Source organism: Natator depressus, chromosome 1 (assembly GCF_965152275.1).
Source record: "Natator depressus isolate rNatDep1 chromosome 1, rNatDep2.hap1, whole genome shotgun sequence".
Classification (NCBI taxonomy): domain Eukaryota; kingdom Metazoa; phylum Chordata; order Testudines; family Cheloniidae; genus Natator; species Natator depressus.
This window is the reverse complement of record NC_134234.1, coordinates 157,961,952-157,983,726: the sequence shown is the minus strand read 5'-3', so window position 1 is coordinate 157,983,726 and position 21,775 is coordinate 157,961,952. Positions and strand designations below refer to the sequence as shown.

Sequence of the window (21,775 nt, the reverse complement as noted above, 5' to 3'; positions counted from 1 at the left end):
TTCTGCTGGTTAGAAACCTTCGCCTAATTTCAAGCCTAAACTTGTTGATGGCCAGTTTATATGTATTTGTTCTGGGGTCCACATTGATGCTTAACTTAAATAACTCCTCTCCCTCCCTGTTATTTATCCCTCTGATGTATTTGTACAGAGCAATCATATCTCCCTTCAGCCTTCTATTCGTTAGACTAAACAAGCCAAGCTCTTTGAGTCTCATAAGACAGGTTTTCCATTCCTCAGATCACCCTAGTAGCTCTTCTCTGCACCTGTTCCAGTTTGATTTCCTCTTTCTGAAACATGGAAAATCAGAATTGCACAGAAAATTCCAGATGACGTCATTTGATCCTTTATTTCACTTGTAACCACTGAAAATGGAGAGATGGCCAACGTAAAGCTTGTTAGTTGAACTTCCTAGTGTTTTATTTAATGCCTGAGGCAAGGCATCACATAATGTTACATTGGGCCTGGCCAACAGTGACTTAACTAATCTGTCAGTTAAGCTATGTCTATACTAGAGGCCTTACACTGGCACAGCTGTACCGATGCAGCTGCGGCGCTGTAAGATCTCTTGTGTAGCCACTCTATGCCGACGGCATATCTTCTGTCGACATAATTAAACCACCCCTAACGAGTGGCAGTAGCTATGTCGGCAGGAGAAGCTCTCCCACTGACATAGCGCTGTGCACACTGCCACTTATGCTGGCAAAAATTATGCTGCTCAGGGTGGTGTTTTTTCACACCCGTGAGTGACATAACTTTTGCCAATGTAAGTGGTAGTGTAGATGTTACAGAGACTAAGGTGAGGGCTTCCTCATGCACAATTTAGCAAAATACTATAGTTCTTATGGGGCTGCAGTCCCTGGGACAAGCAGAAAGATCAAACAGGGAAGAGATTCATTAAACTGCCAAACTGGGAAAAGCAGATGATAACGACAGCAGTTGAGATGGGAAGTCTGTGGCTGTTTATTTTTCACAGTGATTTATGTGGAAGTGTTAAGCCATACCAGCACCAGCTAGTCCAGTTCCTTACAGGCACATTCATGGTCTCCACAACATCCTGAACTATGAGGGACAATGTGGTACAGTGCCATCTTACAGACACCCCAGGTAACTAGTAGGAAGTAGGCTAGGCTAGACACAGACAGAGGGTATGTCTTCACAGTAGCTGGGAGGTCTAATTTGCAGCGTGGGTAGACAAACATGCACTAGTTTTGCTCAAGCTAGCACCTAAAAATAGCAATGTGGGCCAGGCAATATGGGAAGTGCCTTGGGCTTGCTGCTTGAGTATCCAAGGGATCAGGGGGGATTGTACTCGGGTGGCTAGCCCAAGCAGCTGCGTGTGCCACCATGGGCACACTGCTATTTTTAGTGCACTAGCACGAGCAGAGCAAGTGCATGTACATCTACCCCCCCCCCCCCGGGATTTGCACCGCTGCTGGGTAGACATACTCATAAAGAGAGTTCTCCGAGCCAGACACTGGATGCCGTCTCATCCGTTACATTGTGGGCGTAACAGCTTTTTAGTGAAACCTAAGACTCCCTGCTTCTTCAAGAATACCCCAGTCAGTCTGTTCTCATCCGTTTTATAAACAGAAAATCTGCTGAGTTTTGCACACAACGATCTCGTTTCCCCCTCCGCTAGATTATAGAGAAGATCTCTTGTAATGGATTCTAGTGATACACAGTAGGAAGTTCCTTTCCATTGCTAGTTCCCTTTCAATCCTGAAAGATGGCTGTGCTCCACTGCAGTGAAAATTCCACACAAATCTCATCTTAAACAGAGGATTCAGGTAAAAAAGAAATGAAGGAAGATGACTCCTTAAGCAATGCACTTTTGGGGGGGTTTATTGAAATATCTGAAATTATCCTGGACACTTTGCTTACAAGACTTGTTTCAAGTATGTAAAGTTTCTTAACATCAATGTGCAGGCTTTTTGTAGTCCTCGATCTCAACAGAATGACAGTGAACAAGACTGGTTAAAGTATGCATTCTGAAGGAGTTCCCACAGTATGGAAATAACTTAGAATTAATGTGAAAGATGCTATTAGAGAATATGCTGACAGGAGACTTATTAGACTTATATTAACCTGAGATTGTAGAGTATGGATAAAGTAAGGGGAAAGAAGTAAGGACATTTTTAGAACTCCAAGTATATGATTATTATGCAGTGCAGGTTTCTTGTGCTTAGCTTTTCCTATCAATTAATGTTGAATTTCTAATGATAATTAGAGTCCTCTGCTTTTAAATCAACATAATTCTTGGGAATTACAAGTGTAAAAAACAATCCTCCTGAACAGAGTGATCATTTTGAGTGACAAGTACATTGGAGAAGAGCTGGTGCAGAGCACAGGAGCAGTGCCATTGGCATCTTCCTGCTTCTACATTCCAATGCTGGCAAGTCTTAGTGATCCATCTATGTCAAAGCTCAAGGGCAGGCACTGAACAAAAACCTTCCCTTGCTCTCTCTTTCTGCTCTGTGCTGCCTGAAAAGCAGACTACAGGTATTCCTGAATTTGACCTGAGCAGCTATCTTACTTTGGCAAATGAATAGGCCATGAAGGCTGAAAGGCTGGTTAAATGAAAATCACAAGAACAAATGAAGCTGTTGTAAGAACTATTCCTCAAACCTTAGTTGCCATATGTACCAAGAAATGTGAAACTAATGAGAGTGTAGCGTTTGCCAAAGCATAACATTGCAGCTGACAAACAGAAATCTTAGGCTATCACATATGGAGATCTGTTTCTAGGACTCATTAAAAAAATATAGACTAACACAGCTCTATTAATCTATATACTGCTTGTATCTAACCTTGATATGACTAAGCACAATAAATTATTTTCTGCAGGTATCTTATCACAAAGCTGTATTAAAGTTAACTGAGAAATGTATTACAAGAAGCTAAATAGAAAAACAAGAACTAAAAATAAGAGTACTCAAAATAACTGATATTTGATAGCAATAACTTATTAAAAACATAATTAAACACACAGGCAAGATTAACATTCATTTCATATTTTAATTACCTTAAAATTCCCATAGCATTTTGTATGGCACAAAATAAAATAAAATGCAGATCTATGCTGTAGATTTATTTCTTCCATGCAAAAAAATCACAAAACACTTCACAATTGATTTATACATATTAACTACAAGGCTACAGATCATAATATACTGGTAACTTCAGTAGTTATGGCGAGGCAGAACAAAAGCTATACAAGGCCAGTCTTAGGAAGAATGATTGAAGACAGAGACATGGAAAATTAAGGGCTTGATTCTGCTTCCCTTAATGTAAAATGGTTTTTGCCACTTATTTAACTGGTAGCAGGATCTGGGTGGTTAGTTTTCTCAGAGAGTGCATTGAGCGCCCTACATAAGAGCGAGGGATGAATCTGGTTGTGATGAGATTTGAAGGCAGACAGGATTCAGGAAGGTGCTCAGAGAAGGCAGGTGTTCCAGAGGTTGAGCACAGAAGGAGAGAGAAGGATTGGTTGCTCCAAAAACCTGGGATGAAGGGGGAAGAAAATCTGGTGTTTGAGGTGTGTCGGGAATGACATGAACAGAAAATATTGGGGGGAATTAGGTGGGTCACGTGTGGTTGGAGGAGGAGGATGGCGGATGAAGAACCTATAAAGAGCATTTAAAATTGGAGCTGATATCTGCCTTTGCATTTATACACAGGGTTTCCATTACTCGCAATGGAATTAATGTTCACACACCCAAGGGCAAAATATCCTCTTAGGAGAGAGAATTAATAACAACCATTGACATGGAGACAATACATCCTTGAAGTGCTCTAGATGGGTAAAGATATGTGTTAAAGTTGGAATCCAGGAATATTTTGGGTAGTAGATTATAATTAGGTGCAGGAGCAGCCCCTCAACTGGGTTAATTTGCATGATTAATTTACATGCTGATAGTTCATTAGGATTAGAGAAGAGACTAAATTAAATAATTTCTGAACCATCCAATCTTTGGAGTGTTCAGAATCCAAATTCAAGTCCAAATGTTGCATCTGGGCTATTATGCTATAATGGGCCAATCCAAAACCCCAGAAGAATATCTGCAAACTTTGGTGAGTCTGAAATCTTTATCCAAATTTTGCTATTCAGGCCCATCTTTAATTAGGAACACTAAAAAGTACCTGAAACACACAAATCCAGTGCAACAGAGGCAGTATTGTCAAGTCTGTACAAACCTTGTGCTTTTCGGTTGGATTTGAAGTTTGTTTTTAATATAGCTACCAGGGCTATATTTTGGACTGCTTTTGGAACCTGCCTTAGCTTTTGGGCTGAGGTTACTCCCTGCAGTTAGGAAGATCAAAGATTGGTCCAGTTAGGTTAAAGAGCACCATAGATATTGGATGAGCCTGATGGACAGGGCCGTATTACCATCAGAAGAAGCGTCTATTGTATGTTGACAACTAGTTAAAGGGTAAAAGCTATCAATTTAATGTTGATTATTTGGGGGGATATATGGTGAGCACCTTTTGTTTGTGGCAACCAGAAACAGGGATACACTGAATGATTTTGAAATCACCCGATTTAGCATTATAGGTAAAAAAAAAAATCGAATCCTAGTTATGTGAAAACACCATAAATGCATAGTGTACATCACTATGCAAAATTATGTTATAGTCCAGGATGCAGGAACGTGTTACAGTTAGCAATCTCAAACTCAGTAAATGTGTTGTTAACATGCTTGTCCTTTACCGTGGACAACTGAGGGTTTTTTTGAATTATGCACAATGAGTTGAAGCCTCCTGAAGCCAATGGAAAGACTCCCATTTGCTTTCAGTGGGGTTTAGATTGGGCTCAAAATGTCTACAAAACAAGTTTAAATGTGAAGAATGAAGAAAATTAGCAGCCTAGGTTTGTCAGAAATACAACTAGTAGATAAAGTACAATAATTGTAACAAAGAATTATCGTGATCAAGGCATTTTGTGGTACTGGGTGTCATCAATATAGGGGAAAGCCATTTTCAACACAAATGAGAAACACAATCCATCACTTGTTTTAAATAATCAACAAGTAATTTAATAATGTTTCCAGAAAGTTGGTCACGCTCTTCAGAAAAAGAAAGGTCGCAGCTCTGCTAGTGTAATGATACTTCATTTCATTTAATAGAAAATGGTAACCAAGAAGACAGCACACGGACACGGACTATTATACTTGCAGTCACATTGTCAATTGGTTTTCTTCTTCTGATCATTATTATTTTTATAATAATATACTGCTGCCTAAAAAACAAAGGTAAGTGGCTATGCTTTTTTTAAACCTCAAATTAGATTTAATCTATTACTATTTCAGTTAAAGCATAGTGCATAGTTTGGTAAGGATTGTTCAGGGCAGAAAGGTGATTCTGATAACCAGTGGCTTGTAGATACTACAGATAGTTGCCTGCTGACTTCTTCTGATGTAACTTGTTTCCAGTGGAATTGGTGGCTCGTTAGTATTTCTGACAATAGTAAAGAGGAAGGGTAAGATTTTCAAAAGTGAGTAAATGACGTAGAACACAAATCTCATTGACAGTCACTGTACATCTACACCTAGATTTGTACAGCTATCCAATGTACACACCAGCTACAAATGCATTCAGTAAATTCTTTCCTAGTATTAATTTTCCATGTAAGCAAGTACACCAGGATGTTATGTGACTGCAGACGGGAGGGGAGGGGAGCTATGAAATAATTTTTGTATTAAAATACAGTCTGAACTGTGAGAAAGTGAGAGAACCTCAGTAGCAAGCCTTATTTTATTTCACTGTATTTTAAAACCATTTCTTCCTTTCTTTCAGAGTCCACCTATCAAAAGGAGTTGAGGTAAGTTGAATACCATGGATTTCCCCCTCTGCTATGCCCCTTGTATGTTTCTGCAGCACCATAAAAGAGCCATTAGCGCCCCAGATCTGGCCAGGAGAGAACTGTGGAAGGCAGCTTACCCTGCCCTATAAGGCCCCCATCGCAAGCCTAGGCATAAGGGGTGTGCCAGGAGAGGTGGGGGAGGGCCACAGCCTCTAGCACTGTGGGAATTCTGGGCAGTGCTGTCACCCACAGGCAGCCCTTCTAAATTATTCTGGGGCCTCACTGGCTCCCCTCAGCAGTCCAGAACCCTAAGGAAGCAAAGGTGGCTCAAAGCCACCAGCATCACCCTTCCCAATCCCTCCCTCTGGGATGCGAGTTTTATGCTGAGCCTTTTAGGCTACTCTGCAAGCTATGGGTGTGATTCCTTGCTTGTGTACACATACTCGCTCTAGCAGCATACTGGGGTTGCATGGGCAGCAGCAGCAGCTTAGCTGTGTTGAGTACAAACCTGCCCGATCCCCGTGGGTATGTACTCGGCACGGCTAAGCTAGACCTCAGTGCTGCTATGGCTATGCTATTATTTATACTCCTGCCACTTCTCATCAAGTTAGTGTGAGTTATATGGGAATTATACCCCTTGCTCGCAATGCAAACGTAGCTTTAGAGGTACAGCCCAAAATCTCATTCCACTTTCAGTTTTCTCCCCAAAATGATTATACAACCAAGTCTACATAATTGGAAGTTATAAATCACTACCTTTAAAAAAGTAACCCCCAGTCAGAAACGTGCCCATTACACGCATTGGAGTGAATCAGCAACACCATATTACTGAAAACTGTAACTGATGTTCCCATAAAATTTCTTTTGAAAATGATCAAAATGATCTAGTTACTGAGTTCCAGATTCAGCAATATACCTAAGCATGTGCTTAACTTATAAGCATTTGAGCAGTCCCAATAAAGCCGATGAGAATACTCAGGTACCCAAAAATTAAGCATATGCTCAAGTACTTCACTGAATATGGGTTTAGATTTGATCCTATACTTCTAGATATTCCAATTTTGCACCAGATTTCCTCCAGCCTCAACACTCAGCATTTGCAACAAATTCCACAGGAGGTCACTGTGCACCAAAATAGCTCTCTCTTCCAAGTTTCAGCCAAGATTACAGTAGGTTTACAATTTGCCCAAAGTATAACCGAGCTAGAATTTCTGTGGTACAGAAGAAAGGTTGAAACTGAGACAGACTGATGCAAATTAAATGAGACCAATTGGCAGACAAATTAGATGATGTCCCCTGCTTTTTTAAGGATCATTAGTTATACTACAAAAAAAGCTGCCAGTGATACCTGTCAACACTTCCTGCTTAACCAAATTGAGTATCAGACACATCTGAATACAAAGCAACCTAATTGGTTTTGCATTACTGCATTAGGTTGAAACACCTTAAAAGGTAGGATCCTGTTAATCAGTATTAAGATCCTATTTGTCAGTATTAATGTGAACAGAAAAACTTTTTCAATGGGATTACTTTGTGTTATCCTTTTTAATTTTTTAGGTGTACACTGTGAATCCAACCATAGTTATTATATGCTTCTGGGATATTTAATCCTACTTTGCTTTCTATCTCCTAGCTATTTTTGATCAATGACAATACTTTGCCTCTCACCCCATGATACTTAACTTCTTTAGTAACATCTTGTGTGAAACCTGGTCAACAGCCTCTTGAAAATCTACCAACACGGCTACAACAACACTGCATAAATACATTTTGTCATCTGGTTCTCCTTTATCCACTATTTTATTGACCCATTCAAAGAATTCTGAGAGATTAGTGAAACAAGATTTTCCTGTGAAGAAACCATGCTGAGTAGTCCTTATCATATCATGATCTTCCAGGTGTTTTGTTATTCTGTTTGTAATTATTGTTTCAACCAATTTATCAGGTACAGCTAGATAAACTGGTTGGACTAAATCAACAAAGCATCTGAGGCCAAATGCAGGTCCAAGTCAATTTTTATTTTTGATTCAAATAAAACTGCTGTAAAAGTATCTGTCATTGTGGCTTGTATTCTGAGTCCTGACCAGACTCACTGTATGGATTAATCTTGCTAGGGCTGAACCTATTGGTATGTCTACGCTGCAGTTTGACACCGGCCCATGCCAGCTTACTCAAGCACACGGGGTTTGGGTGAAGGGGTTGTTTAATCATCAGGTAGATATTTGGGCTCAGGCTGCAGCTTGAGCTCTGGGATCCTTGCACATCACAGGGTCCTAGAGCCCAGGCACCAACCTGATCTTGAATGTCTACTCTGCAATTAAAAAGCCCCTTAGCCTGAGCCCTACAAGCTCGAGTCAGCTGGCACAGACCAGCCAGGGATTTTTAATTGCAGTGTAACCACACCTATGATTCTCTAAAGAGGAAATCTACACAACAGATGAAGTCAGTAGTTCAGGGAGTGTACATGCTAAAACACAATGTCCAAATCTATTGCCCTCATCCAGGTACACACCTGCCTCTCTGTATCCACAGAGGGCCCACAGGGTATTTTTTCCACAGGTTTTGAAGGAGTGCAAGGCAGGGTATAAGTTATGTCTGGTTGCCTCTTTTCTGTGTACACATATTATTAAAATAAAAAGGAGCTTGAATGTGACCCATGGTAAATGAAGTTGGAGCTTCATAAAATGCTGCATGTTTTTTAGTCCCTAGTCTAACACAAGAAGTCCTGTTGACTTCAGTGGGGCTAGTCACATGATTAACTTTAATCACATGCTTAAGTACTTTGCTGGCTCAGGGCCTTAGGGTTTATATTGAATTTAGGAACTCAGCAAAGCAAAGACTTTAAGTACATGTGCAACTTTGCTCACGTAAATGGTCCCAATGAAGACAAAGGGGCTACTCACGTGTTTAAAGTTACACATGAGCATAAGTGTTTGCAGGACTGGTACTTTTGTTTTCTAATTATATCTATAAATGAGTGCTCTCTATCCCCAAATACTGCATTGGAACGACACTAGTTTCATATAGGGTTTAAAAAAACTCATTGCAGTCTACTCATCTGATCCTAACATCTATTTATTTAGATCTATAGAAGCATTGAAAATGCCGCTGTCTGAAACTCTAGGCACTTTGTACATTATGTTAAAAGTATAGAAATAAATGCAGCAATTTCCCCAAATAATGGGAACAAAGAAAAAAATCCCTCTCCAGCTACAAATCCCAGCCCTTCTTCCGCATACCCCTGCCCTTAGCTGGCTTGTCTCTCCCCAAAAGCCTGGGCAAAGAGATGGACCTTTCAGCATGCCCTGGAGGACCCCAGACTTGAGCTATTTGGAACAAATGACGAGTAAAATCCCTTGTAGCGCAACAGAGTGATAAATAGAATTATATTATCTGTATCCCACTGGCTACAAATGTAGGCCCCCACCCTGCAAATGCTTACATATGTGCTTAACGGAGGAGTAGTCCTATTGACTTCAGTGGGACGAGACACCTGCTTGAGGTTAAGCATGTGTGTAAATGTTTGAAGGATCAGGGCCATAGGTCAGATTGTGATGGAGCCTTACATGGTGTGTTTGGGAGGATGCACACAAGAAGCCTCCTGTTGCCTTGCACAGCTTGCAAAAAGACCTGTTAGTTGTGCCCCTTCCATTTAACTCCAGGTGTGCACCTCACCCCAAAGACGAGCTGGGGGTGGGGAGGCAGAGGCAGAGCCATAGCCTGGCCTCCCCACCAAACTGGCCCATGGAACCACAGGAAGCAGGTTGCACCCTCCTCTATGGTGGGGAGGCAGAAGGAGCAGACTGCATAGTCCCCCTGCCCCCAGGGTTACTCTCCTTATTGCTCCCAATGCAGGGCTGTAGTTAAATCACACAATCAAGGTCAGAATATTGGGTTGTACTTTAGTTTTTACAAAAATTTTGAAATGGGTCACAGACTTGAAGTCTTAAGATGTTAATCATCTTAATTTCCCAAATGTTATTAAGCATCTGATCAGAACTTTTTAAGCAAAGCCTAGTTAGGATTTATACAAGACTGTGCATGCAGTAGGTAAATTCTTTCAAGGATTATACATTATTTTTCTTTACTCTTTTGGAAGTTGGACACATCTGCAAGTCCTTTGGCCCAGATCCTCAAAGGTATTTAGGTATCTAACTTCCATGAAAATCAATGAGAATTAGGTGCCGAAATACCTTTGAGAATTTGTACCTCACTCTCTGTTGGATACTGCCTAAGAATGCCAATAGCATGTAGGTTTTAATGATTGGAATTTTTATTTCCAGAAAAGTTTCAACTAAGAAAACCAATGATGGCAATATGAAGACCAGGAGAAGCAGTGGTAATGAAAATTCTGGGTACAGTCCAGAGGACCCAGTGTACACAAAACAAATGCCAAGTGAGTCAAACATGTCAGTGATAATGAAGCAAGCATAATAGAGTTGGCTCACTGATTTCCAAGAAATGAGTATTTTTTTACTCTGTGCTACTTAAAGTCTTAGAATACCCAATATATTATGGAAAACACGTGTGCCTGACCCTATTCAGGGAAGTTCAGATCTCTCAGAATGCTAGGGTGTTTGGAGGCTTCCAAACACAGTTATAGTTGTAGGGGTGGACCTTTGCCCAAAAATCTAAGTGAACGTGTGAACTGAGCATTTGTGAAGTTGTAAAAACTTTGGTTGTTTAAAAAAAATTCTTCCATGTGTCTTTTCACTTCCAAATTCCTGCAAGGGCTGGAGATGGAGGAACAGAATCCCACAAGAAAGGCTGTTCTTGCAGTGATTTACAGTTTGACTGAAAGCAGAAAATGCAAGAGACATCACAACAGAGCCTGTTGGCGTGAGATTTCCAATCCAGTATTGCAGAAATTATGATAGTTTAGCTAACTCTTGGAACTTTGGATGCTTCTCTGAATACAACTGCACCTCTGAATGTTTTAAGGCTCGTCCATCACTACTATTTTGCTACCCATGTTACTTAATAATAATTACAGTTGGTACTACTGTATTTTTTGAGTTAATTCATGCAATAAATGTTCATAGAATTATAGAATATCAGGGTTGGAAGGGACCTCAGGAGGTCATCTAGTCCAACCCCCTGCTTAAAGCAGGACCAATCCCCAACTAAATCATCCCAGCCAGGGCTTTGTCAAGCCTGACCTTAAAAACTTCTAAGGAAGGAGATTCCACCACCTCCCTAGGTAATGCATTCCAGTGCTTCACCACCCTCCTAGTGAAAAAGTTTTTCCTAATATCCAACCTAAACCTCCCCCACTGCAACTTGAGACCATTACTCCTCGTTCTGTCGTCTGCTACCACTGAGAACAGTCTAGATCCAACCTCTTTGGAACCCCCTTTCAGGTAGTTGAAAGCAGCTATCAAATCCCCCCTCATTCTTCTCTTCTGCAGACTAAACAATCCCAGTTCCCTCAGCCTCTCCTCATAAGTCATGTGTTCCAGTCCCCTAATCATTTTTGTTGCCCTCCGCTGGACGTTTTCCAATTTTTCCACATTCTTCTTGTAGTGTGGGGCCCAAAACTGGACACAGTACTCCAGATGAGGCCTCACCAATGTCGAATAGAGGGGAATGATCACGTCCCTCAATCTGCTGGCAATGCCCCTACTTATATATCCCAAAATGCCATTGGCCTTCTTGGCAACAAGGGCACACTGTTGACTCATATCCAGTTTCTCGTCCACTGTAACCACTAGGTCCTTTTCTGCAGAACTGCTGCCTAGCCATTCAGTCCCTAGTCTGTAGCGGTGCATGGGATTCTTCCGTCCTAAGTGCAGGACTCTGCACTTGTCCTTGTTGAACCTCATCAGATTTCTTTTGGCCCAATCCTCTAATTTGTCTAGGTCCCTCTGTATCCTATCCCTACCCTCCAGCATATCTACCTCTCCTCCCTATTTAATGTCATCTGAAAACATGCTGAGGGTGCAATCCACGCCATCCTCCATATCATTAATGAAGATATTGAACAAAACCGGCCCCAGGACCAACCCTCGGGGCACTCCACTTGATACCGGCTGGCAACTAGACATGGAGCCTGTCAAGGTTCCTTCCCCACTCTGAACTCTAGGGTACAGATCTGGGGACCTGCATGAAAGACCCCCTAAGCTTATTCTTACCAGCTTAGGTTAAAAACTTCCTCAAGGTACAAACTTTGCCTTGTCCTTGAACCCTATGCTGCCACCACCAAGTATGTTAAACAAAGAACAGGGAAAGAGCCCACTTGGAGATGTCTTCCCCTCAAAATATCCCCCCAAGCCCTACACCCCCTTTCCTGGGGATGGCTTGATAAAAATCCTCACCAATTTGCATAGGTGAATACAGACCCAAACCCTTGGATCTTAAGAACAATGAAAAAACAATCAGGTTCTTAAAAGAAGAATTTTAATTAAAGAAAAAGTAAAAGAATCACCTCTGTAAAATCAGGGTGGTAAATACCTTACAGGGTAATCAGATTCAGAACATAGAGAATCCCTCTAGGCAAAACCTTAAGTTACAAAAAGACACAAAAACAGGAATATACATTCCATTCAGCACAGCTATTTTACCAGCCATTAAACAAAAGCATTCTAATCATTTCTAGCTAGATTGCTTACTGACTTTTTACAGGAGTTCTGAAGAGCATTCCTGATCTGTTCCCAGCAAAAGCATCACACAGACAGACAGACCCTTTGTTCCCCCCGCCCCCACCACCTCCAGCTTTGAAAGTATCTTGTCTCCTCATTGGTCATTTTGGTCAGGTGCCAGCGAGGTTATCTTAGCTTCTTAACCCTTTACAGGTGAAAGGGTTTTGCCTCTGGCCAGGAGGGATTTTATAGTTCTGTATACAGAAAGGTGGTTACCCTTCCCTTTATATTTATGACAGAGCCATTGATCGCTACCCGTTGAGCCCGACAATCTAGCCAGCTTTCTATCCACCTTATAGTCCATTCATCCAGCCCATACTTCTTTAACTTGCTGACAAGAATACTGTGGGAGACCATGTCAAAAGCTCTGCTAAAGTCAAGGAACAACATGTCCACTGCTTTCCCCTCATCCACAGAGCCAGTTATCTCGTCACAGAAGGCAATTAGATTAGTCAGGCATTATTTGCCCTTGGTGAATCCATGCTGACTGTTCCTGATCACTTTCCTCTCCTCTCAGTGCTTCAGAATTGATTCCTTGAGGACCTGCTCCATGATTTTTCCAGGGACTGAGGTGAGGCTGACTGGCCTGTAGTTCCCAGGATCCTCCTTCTTCCCTTTTTTAAAGATGGGCACTACATTAGCCTTTTTTCAGTCATCCGGGACCTCCCCGCATCGCCATGAGGTTTCAAAGATAATGGCCAATGGCTCTGCAATCACATCTGCCAACTCCTTTAGCACTCTCGGATGCAGTGCATCCTGCCCCATGGACTTGTGCTCGTCCAGCTTTTCTAAATAGACCCAAACCACTTCTTTCTCCACAGAGGGCTGGTCAGCTCCTCCCCATGCTGTGCTGCCCAGTGCAGTAGTCTGGGAGCTGACCTTGTTTGTAAAGACAGAGACAAAAAAAGCATTGAGTACATTAGCTTTTTCCAAATCCTCTGTCACTAGGTTGCCTCCCTCATTCAGTAAGGGGCCCACACTTTCCTTGACTTTCTTCTTGTTGCTAACATACCTGAAGAAACCCTTCTTGTTACTCTTAACATCTCTTGCTAGCTGCAACTCCAGGTGTGAATTGGCCTTCCTGATTTCACTCCTGCATGCCTGAGCAATATTTTTATACTCTTCCCTGGTCATTTGTCCAATCTTCCACTTCTTGTAAGCTTCTTTTTTGTGTTTAAGATCAGCAAGGATTTCACTGTTAAGCCAAGCTGGTTGCCTGCCATATTTACTATTCTTTCTACACATTGGGATGGTTTGTCCCTGTGACCTCAATAAGGATTCTTTAAAATACAGCCAGCTCTCCTGGACTCCTTTGCCCCTCGTGTTATTCTCCCAGGGGATCCTGCCCATCAGTTCCCTGAGGGAGTCAAAGTCTGCTTTTCTGAAGTCCAGGGTCCATATTCTGCTGCTCTCCTTTCTTCCTTGTGTCAGGATCCTGAACTCAACCATTTCATGGTCACTGCCTCCCAGATTCCCATCCACTTTTGCTTCCCCTACTAATTCTTCCCAGTTTGTGAGCGGCAGGTCAAGAAGAGCTCTGCCCCTAGGTTGGTTCCTCCAGCACTTGCACCAGGAAATTGTCCCCTACACTTTCCAAAAACTTCCTGGATTGTCTGTGCACCGCTGTATTGCTCTCCCAGCAGATATCAGGGTGATTGAAGTTTCCCATGAGAACCAGGGCCTGCGATTTAGTAACTTCCGTTAGTTGCCAGAAGAAAGCCTCGTCCACCTCATCTCCCTGGTCCGGTGGTCTATAGCAGACTCCTACCACGACATCACCCTTGTTGCTCACACTTCTAAAATTAATCCAGAGACTCTCAGGTTTTTCTGCAGTTTCATACTTGAGCTCTGAGCAGTCATACTGCTCTCTTACATACAATGCAACTCCCCCACCTTTTCTGCCCTGCCTGTCCTTCCTGAACAGTTTATATCCATCCATGACAGTACTTCAGTCATGTGAGTTATCCCACCAAGTCTCTGTTATTCCAATCACATCATAATTCCTTGACTGTACCAGGACTTCCAGTTCTCCCTGCTTGTTTCCCAGGCTTCTTGCAATTGTGTATAGGCACTTGAGATAACTTGCTGTTTGTCCTGCTTTCTTAGTATGAGGCAGGAGCCTCCCCTCTCGCGCTCTCCTGTTCGTCCCCCCTCCCGGTATCCCACGTCCCCACTTACCTCAGGGCTTTGGTCTCCTTCCCCCGGTGAACCTAGTTTAAAGTCCTCCTCACTAGGTTAGCCAGCCTGCTTGCGAAGATGCTCTTCCCTCTCTTCGTTAGGTGGAGCCCATCTCTGCCTAGCACTGCTCCTTCTTGGAACATCATCCCATTGTCAAAGAATCCAAAACCTTCTCTCCGACACCACCTGTGTAGCCATTCGTTGACTTCCACGATTCGATGGTCTCTACCCAGGCCTTTTCCTTCCATGGGGAGGATGGACGAGAACATCACTTGCACCTCAAACTCCTTTATCCTTCTTCCCAGAGGCACGTAGTCTCAGTGATCCGCTCAAGGTCATTTTTGGCAGTGTCATTGGTGCCCACGTGCAGAAGCAGGAAGGGGTAGCGATCCAAGGGCTTGATGAGTCTCGGCAGTCTCTCCATCACATCGTGAATCCTAGCTCCTGGCAAGCAGCAGACTTGCTGTATTGTTCATTCATGCAGCGTGACCCAAAAGTACTACTCTAGGAATGATATCTCAGGGTAACATTTCAATATCCTCATAGTTTTTCAGGCATGGGTGGGTATTTCTTTGGGTTATTATCTTATACAATAGCACAGAGATATTCTTAGAGGATGATATGTTTATAGATGATACACTTATGGAACAGTGAACCTGACTGACATGTCCAGCTTCCCACCACAGTACATTCTGTTACCATGTAGTAGAACTCTTAATTAGAGCTGGGCAATTTTTTGGTGGTGGGGGAGGGAATAGTAAATTACCCCACATATACATTTTTGGGAACACTAAAAATATTCAAGAATTCAGGACAAAAAAGGCTGATTTTTTTTTGAAATGTTGAAATATTTTGTTTTGACATTTTCAAAATGAACTGTTTTGACATTTTGTTCCAAAGGCACATTTTCTTGAAAAAATGCCATTTCAAACTGACATTTGAACCCTTTAGTTCAACCGAAATAATTTTTTTGCCGTGAGAAATATCAAAATGCAATTGCAGTTCTAAAATAACTGATTTTTCCTCCTGCTTTTTTGGTTTGGCCACCGAACCAAAAAAATTAATTATTCACTCAGCTCTACTCTTAACTGTACAGACTATATAATCCTGGGTGTGGGGGTGGTTAAAAAACCCAACAGCTACATTTTAAAGTGGTGGTTTTTATAACGTTTGCATTCACCATGGTGACTACAGAGTGGTGGCTAAGGACTTGGTAGACCACTGACTGCTGTACCATGTCTGGAAGATATAGGTGGAGGTACAAAAGTTGGAGAGAGCCCAATTCTTTGAACAGCTTATGTTTCCCCACAGAAATACAAGGAAAAACAATTGCCCTTTGCATTCCTTTTCTCCATGTTGCTGAATATATGTATGAAAATATACTAGAGATTTAAGATTTTAGCAATAAATGACTAATGTAATGCAAATTCCAGCTCCCAGACAGGAGGCCTGTTCTTGAACGTATATAGACAAATAGTAAATGTAAATCTCAACCAAATCCTCAAATCCTTGCTTGCCACTTGTATTTATAATCACATTCTTTTGCTGTATCAAACATTTCAAGGATGTAAAATGATTGTACACAGTGTATAATCCAACTATGCACACTTTTTCCTAAAAAAACAATTACATATAAAGAAGTGCATCTACTATGAAGATTGCAGTGGTCCACAGAAGCAATATTTTGCTATTTCATAAAGTATAAACTTAGACAAGCTTAGATAAACTTCAGCAAGAAGATTCTACAGTCTCCTAGATGAGTTCCTTGAAAATTCATTAGGCAGAAGTAACTCCGCAAAACACCTACAGTAACGAATCATGTTTTATTTTTATACCAGAATGATTTATGGTTCATGCCATGTTGGACAGTGAATAACAATGATTTTATATACTCTTCTGTTACAGGAATCGCCCCTCTTCCTCCAATGGCCTCCAGCTTGAATGGTCCAGAACAAGATTTAGAAGTCAGTTCTACGTCAGAGGTAATTGGAAAACAACCCACTGAGATCTTGATATTTTCATATAGCAAATATGTTCTATACTTAGATCATGGATTTCTAAAGGACTTTGAAATTTAAAAGCCAAGTAGGGCTCCATTCGGGCGTTCAACATTATCTCCTTTTAGCTTCTATGAAACACTGGAGGCTAATGCTAGTTTCTTAGCTTTGCATCTAAAATTAAAAATCTAAAAATTTGGTTTAAAAGTTTTTTGTTTTTATTAATTATATAACACCTTCCTACCAGCCTGGGCTATAACTACGCAAGATCTGGGCTCCTTATCATATGCTCTTTTCTATTCCCAACCACCCAGTCCCCCTCAGACTCACCCATCTGCTCCTGAAAAAAAAATCTAGACCTTGTGAGCCAGATCCTAGGTTCTGCTACATGCCCCTTTGTGCTGCTCAGGTGGAGCAAAGGGGACAGTCAGCAGCTGAATTTCCTCTGCCAGCGTGATAGGGACTTTTGCTGGCATAGAGCTGCCATAACTATAGGCAATTAACGTCTCATCTTTTTCTAGAATTAAGGAAACATTAATACAATAGTTATCATTACTTAAAACAGTCCAGTCTTTTATTCATCAGCAGGAATTCCTCCTTGGTTCAGCTTTTCAAGAAGTCACCTGTTTGTATATTAAAGAGCCCATTAGATTATGGAGTTTTTTGCTCTGCTTTCAATGTGCAACATTTCCTTGCTTCTGTGTGCAGTAGTTGGCTCACCTCCAGCTCATAAGATGCTGCAATTCAGTAGCACATAGGGCCTGATCCAAACTATACTGAACTCATTGGGTGAATTTCCATTCATTTCAGCAGGGTTTGGATCAGGCCCACACTTCCTAAAAAGTTTTAAGATGAAACATTGATATAGGTATAAAGTACACTATGGGGCATGCTCTTGGAACATGCTTTAATGCGATGGCTATTCTACCGGAACTTATCCCAGGAAACTCTCCTGCTTCATTAGAATCGGGGTGGGGAGAAGTGCCATTAGTTAGAAAAGAAATGTGAACATACTTTGTGGCATAAAAGATGGCAGTTTATCATTCATAAGACTATCTTCTCTGCCCTCAGTAATTCATGATCAGGATAATATGGAAGTTCATTTCCTCTGATTTTTGTTCTTCTCAGCATGTAAGTCTCTTGGTCTATTTGATTTGGAGCTGAGAACAATAGCTGTTACAAGAAAGCACCAGGATGACATTGAGTGACAGACTCAGGTGAATGTAGGAACAACAAAGTGACATGAAGAATGATGTAGCTCAATTCCATAATGATCTCCTCTGTATAGTACAGAGGAAAGATATAGGTTACCACAAAGCAGCAGTTTGGCAAAACTGCAGTCCCGCGGCCACTATAGGGACATAAAAAGCTAATTTCTACACACAGGTATCTCTCTGGCCTCTCTTGTGTTACTCCATCCTGAGAAGGCTTTGACTACTTGACCAACCACTTTGCTCCATCTAAGGTTCTTTTGTAGACAGATCCTAGCAAGCTGGTCTGTGAAACTCACCATGCAGTGTTTTTGTCAGAGTGTCAACTTGATAATTTCACAAATGCCCCTAGCATTTCCTTGTTTACTTTGGAATATTGATATTGCAGGATTTAATAAGTACTTAGCCATAAAACAAAATCTTTCTGGTTTATGTATTTATTTTTCTAAAATAACTCAGAAAAAACCTTTTACGCATGCATCTTCCTCCTCTCCAAAGGTGAAATCCTGGCCCTACTGAAGTGAAAGGGAGTTTTGTCCATTTTGTCAGCCCTTTGCTATTCTAGATTTTCAGGTTTGTCTGATCTGGCCTTTGAAACTACTGCTTGTGCTAAAAGTTACAAGTACACCAGTACATAGAAGCACATATCTGCTCACAAGGATAGGCCATTACACTGTGAGTTCTTTGTGGACTATTTTAGAACATGTTGCTATTGCATGAAGCTATGTACATTTATGGCACAATGAGAATAGGTGTATTTATGTGTTTAAGTGCCCAGAACTAGGTGCTTATATGTGTTTAAAATAGGCACAAATGATGTTAAATGCTCAGAATGAAGTGTGAGGCCTTGTATTGCTGACTAGAGTCTAAGGATGAGATTGGGACTTTAGACAGACACAGCACCACTTCCTTTGCTACCTTGGACGGTTACTTGATACTGGTTCCACTGCACATGCTCTAAAATGCTGCACATATGCAAGTGTTTTTTCTGTGGTCTTACAAAACAACTGAAAAGAAATACGACCAAATAATGCTTTCTACGTAGATTCGTGCGGATTACAATTTACTGTTACTTTTAATTGAAGTTGAATTAATAGTTGTGGTACAAGACTCATTTTTAAATAAAACTGGTTTAAGAAAAGTTAGCTTTCAGTACAGCTAGCTAGTCTATTATTTAAACTCGCCCACTTTTGTATTAATTGAAGCTATTTCATTTGTGGCAGATACAGACCCACACATTGCTTGCTTGCTTGGCCTTTGCCTTGTACTGTAAATTGGGATCGGTGGTGCAGATCTATAGAGCACGTGTGATTTGCACAGTTTTTATAAACCAGTTAGCTGGGCCTGATGTTCTTGGTTTGAAATCAGAATTTTTCTTCTCCTAGCTGGGCTGCCAAGCCCCACCTGCCCAGGCTTACACATTGAAAAACAAAACCTCTGGCCATTCTCAGGAACACAATGTTGATAATCAGCATAAATATCCTAAGCAGTACTGAACTGCCTGAGAAGGGGCACTACTAGGTACAGCTCTAAGCCTTGCAATACCATCAAAACTTGGAGGCCTCATAGTGTTGTGCTTCCACCATTCTTAAAGGGCCAAGGGGCCTGGCTGTCTGAGGTTGTGTCAACACTCCAAAAAAACCCTGCAGTAGCGAGTCTCAGAGCCCAGGTCATCTGACTCAGGCTCACAGGGCATGTGCTATGGGTCTAAAAAATAGTAGTGTAGACCTTTGGACTCCGGCTGGAGCCTGGGTTCTGAGACCCACCCCCCTCAGCGGTTTTCAGAGCCTGTGCTCCAGCCTGAGCATCTACACTGCTACTTTTAGTCCCAGAGCGTGAGCCCTGCAAGACCAAGTCACTTGACCTGGACTCTGAGACTCACAGTTGCGGCTTTTCTTGTTGCAGTGTTGACATAACCTAAGATGAAACATCAGTTCTCTATCCATTGTAGTAGTGGAAGCTGGGGATTGCGACTCCTTCATAATCAGAGTAACAACACAGATTTGCATTTTCCCTGCATGATTTCTTGCTGGGCCACTTGACAACATTTTCTTTATTTCAGATTTCATACCCCCATTACAGATACTGACATTCTTTCTCACGAGTTTTACAAGTCATTTGAATCACAACATTTGTCATCTAAAATGAAAGATACAACTTAAAGCATGGATGTGCCACAGAAGTGAATGTAGAACCTTGTGCCCATTCAATATGGCTGAAGCATATTTCAGTATTTATTCTCTCATTTGTTCCCTTCTCAGCTACCTCCTCGCTTAAGTGTAGATTCAAGCTCTAACAGCTGGTAACACAGTCAGGAAATGCTGGTCTGCTCCATATTAATTTATCTTGTAAATTTGTAAAAGAGCTTTAGTATGCCAACTACAATCTCACCAATATTCTCTCAGGAAAGAGTCAGTGATGTGGCATTCAGTTCCTATATACTCTGGTTTCTCTTCAGATTGTATAAATCTTTCACCTTTACTAAAGATTTCTGTGGAGAGGAACATTTATGAGTTTATACAGCACACTGAAATCTTGTTTATTTTGAATGAGATGTTTCAACGTATAGAAAGCTGAGATCTATCTTCTGATGATATCTTGTATTAATTCATTGAAGAGTGAGCCTAGATCTTTCTTTATATTATGCAATTTAGAAACTTCTCAGGATAACTGCTTAAAATAATCAAAAATCTTTCTGGGTAGCCATTATATTTCATATGGACTGCTAGCTAACAAAAATTTCACTAATGCAAAGGTGTGAGATATGTTCAAAGCAGTTGAAGATGCAACATCAAAATCATCACTAGCTCTTTTAATTGTTGCAACATTATCATGAACAATTTGACAGCTGTCTTTCATTATCTCCCTTTTTCTCACCACTGTCTGATAAGCTTTGGAATTTTTGGAAGCCTGGATGGTCTCACAATATAAAGATGAAGCATTTCTATTAAACTAGCTGGTAGTCCAGTGTGCAGGCAGACCATGGAAGGGCTGTGTTGTCTAGCTCCGATTTCTCACATCAGAGAGGAAGACAGGGGAAAGTTAAGGTGGTTTACATCTACATCAGTAACTGCGTTTGTACACCGACTGATCAATTACTGCAGCTGCCAATATGTCACATGACAAATATGTAAAACAGTGTGCTGCTCATTCAAGATATTAAATGTCTTGTCAACCCGGAAAAAAATCAGATGGCCAGCCATATAACTTCCTGTTATTTGTTCTTGGTTGGTGATTACTGTTCAACCAAACAGCATGTTCAGTAACCACAGGCATCTATGCTTCTTGCTTGGCTCTCTCTGTCCAGGTACAGGAGACACTATCAGTGGCTCTTCTTCTTCTTCTTCGTTACCCTATTGCTCTTCTGGGTACTTTAACAGAAATGAAAAAAGGGGAGGGTGAGGAATTATGTGAAGAATTGTTTCCACATTCCCGGAGGATATGGGAATGAAGACGCAAGCACCTGGCTCCCGGTCCCTGGATAATAAGGGAGGATGAGTAAACATCTGGGCTTTTAGCAATCCTTCCATGGAGGACAGGTGAGGGGAGTGAAGAACCTACCTTCCAGCTCTTCCTCCCTGGAGGAGAAGGAAGAGGAAATGAACACACTTGCTCGCCCTCATTGAAGGAAAGAGAATGGGAAGTGAAGACCCAAGCACTTGTCTCTCCATCTCTGGATGATGGAGGAAAGGACTGAGATCTCTGTGCTTGGCTTCCTTGACACCTTGAGGAATCAGCAGAAAGAAGAACAGAAGCAGCAGTGGCAGCAGGAGAATGGCAGGGTTTGACGACAGGGCTTCATTTTCAGATGGTATTCATGCCTGGAGAGATTGACTATAATGCAAACACAGTCACTGAGAATGAATAGAATCTGAATCAAATATTAGCATTTTTCCTAGTCAAAGCTGTATGTGTGGTCTAATAGTATTGTGAGTACTATTATGTTCATAA

At 41.4% G+C, this 21,775-nt stretch overlaps 1 protein-coding gene and 1 non-coding gene across 2 annotated transcripts in view; both read left to right on the top strand.

The window, feature by feature from the left end:
* Positions 1–21,775, top strand: part of B3GALT5 (beta-1,3-galactosyltransferase 5) — a 106,928-nt gene that overhangs the window by 76,216 nt on the left and 8,937 nt on the right. The window contains exons 6-9 of the mRNA XM_074969795.1: positions 5,124–5,249; positions 5,794–5,818; positions 10,084–10,196; positions 16,522–16,598. Of these exons, the coding sequence (XP_074825896.1) occupies positions 5,124–5,249; positions 5,794–5,818; positions 10,084–10,196; positions 16,522–16,598 (341 nt within the window). The remainder of the gene's footprint in view (positions 1–5,123; positions 5,250–5,793; positions 5,819–10,083; positions 10,197–16,521; positions 16,599–21,775) is intronic.
* LOC141981135 (U5 spliceosomal RNA) lies at positions 20,263–20,380 on the top strand. The gene has a single exon (XR_012637678.1). It is a non-coding gene; the product is annotated as a U5 spliceosomal RNA (small nuclear RNA).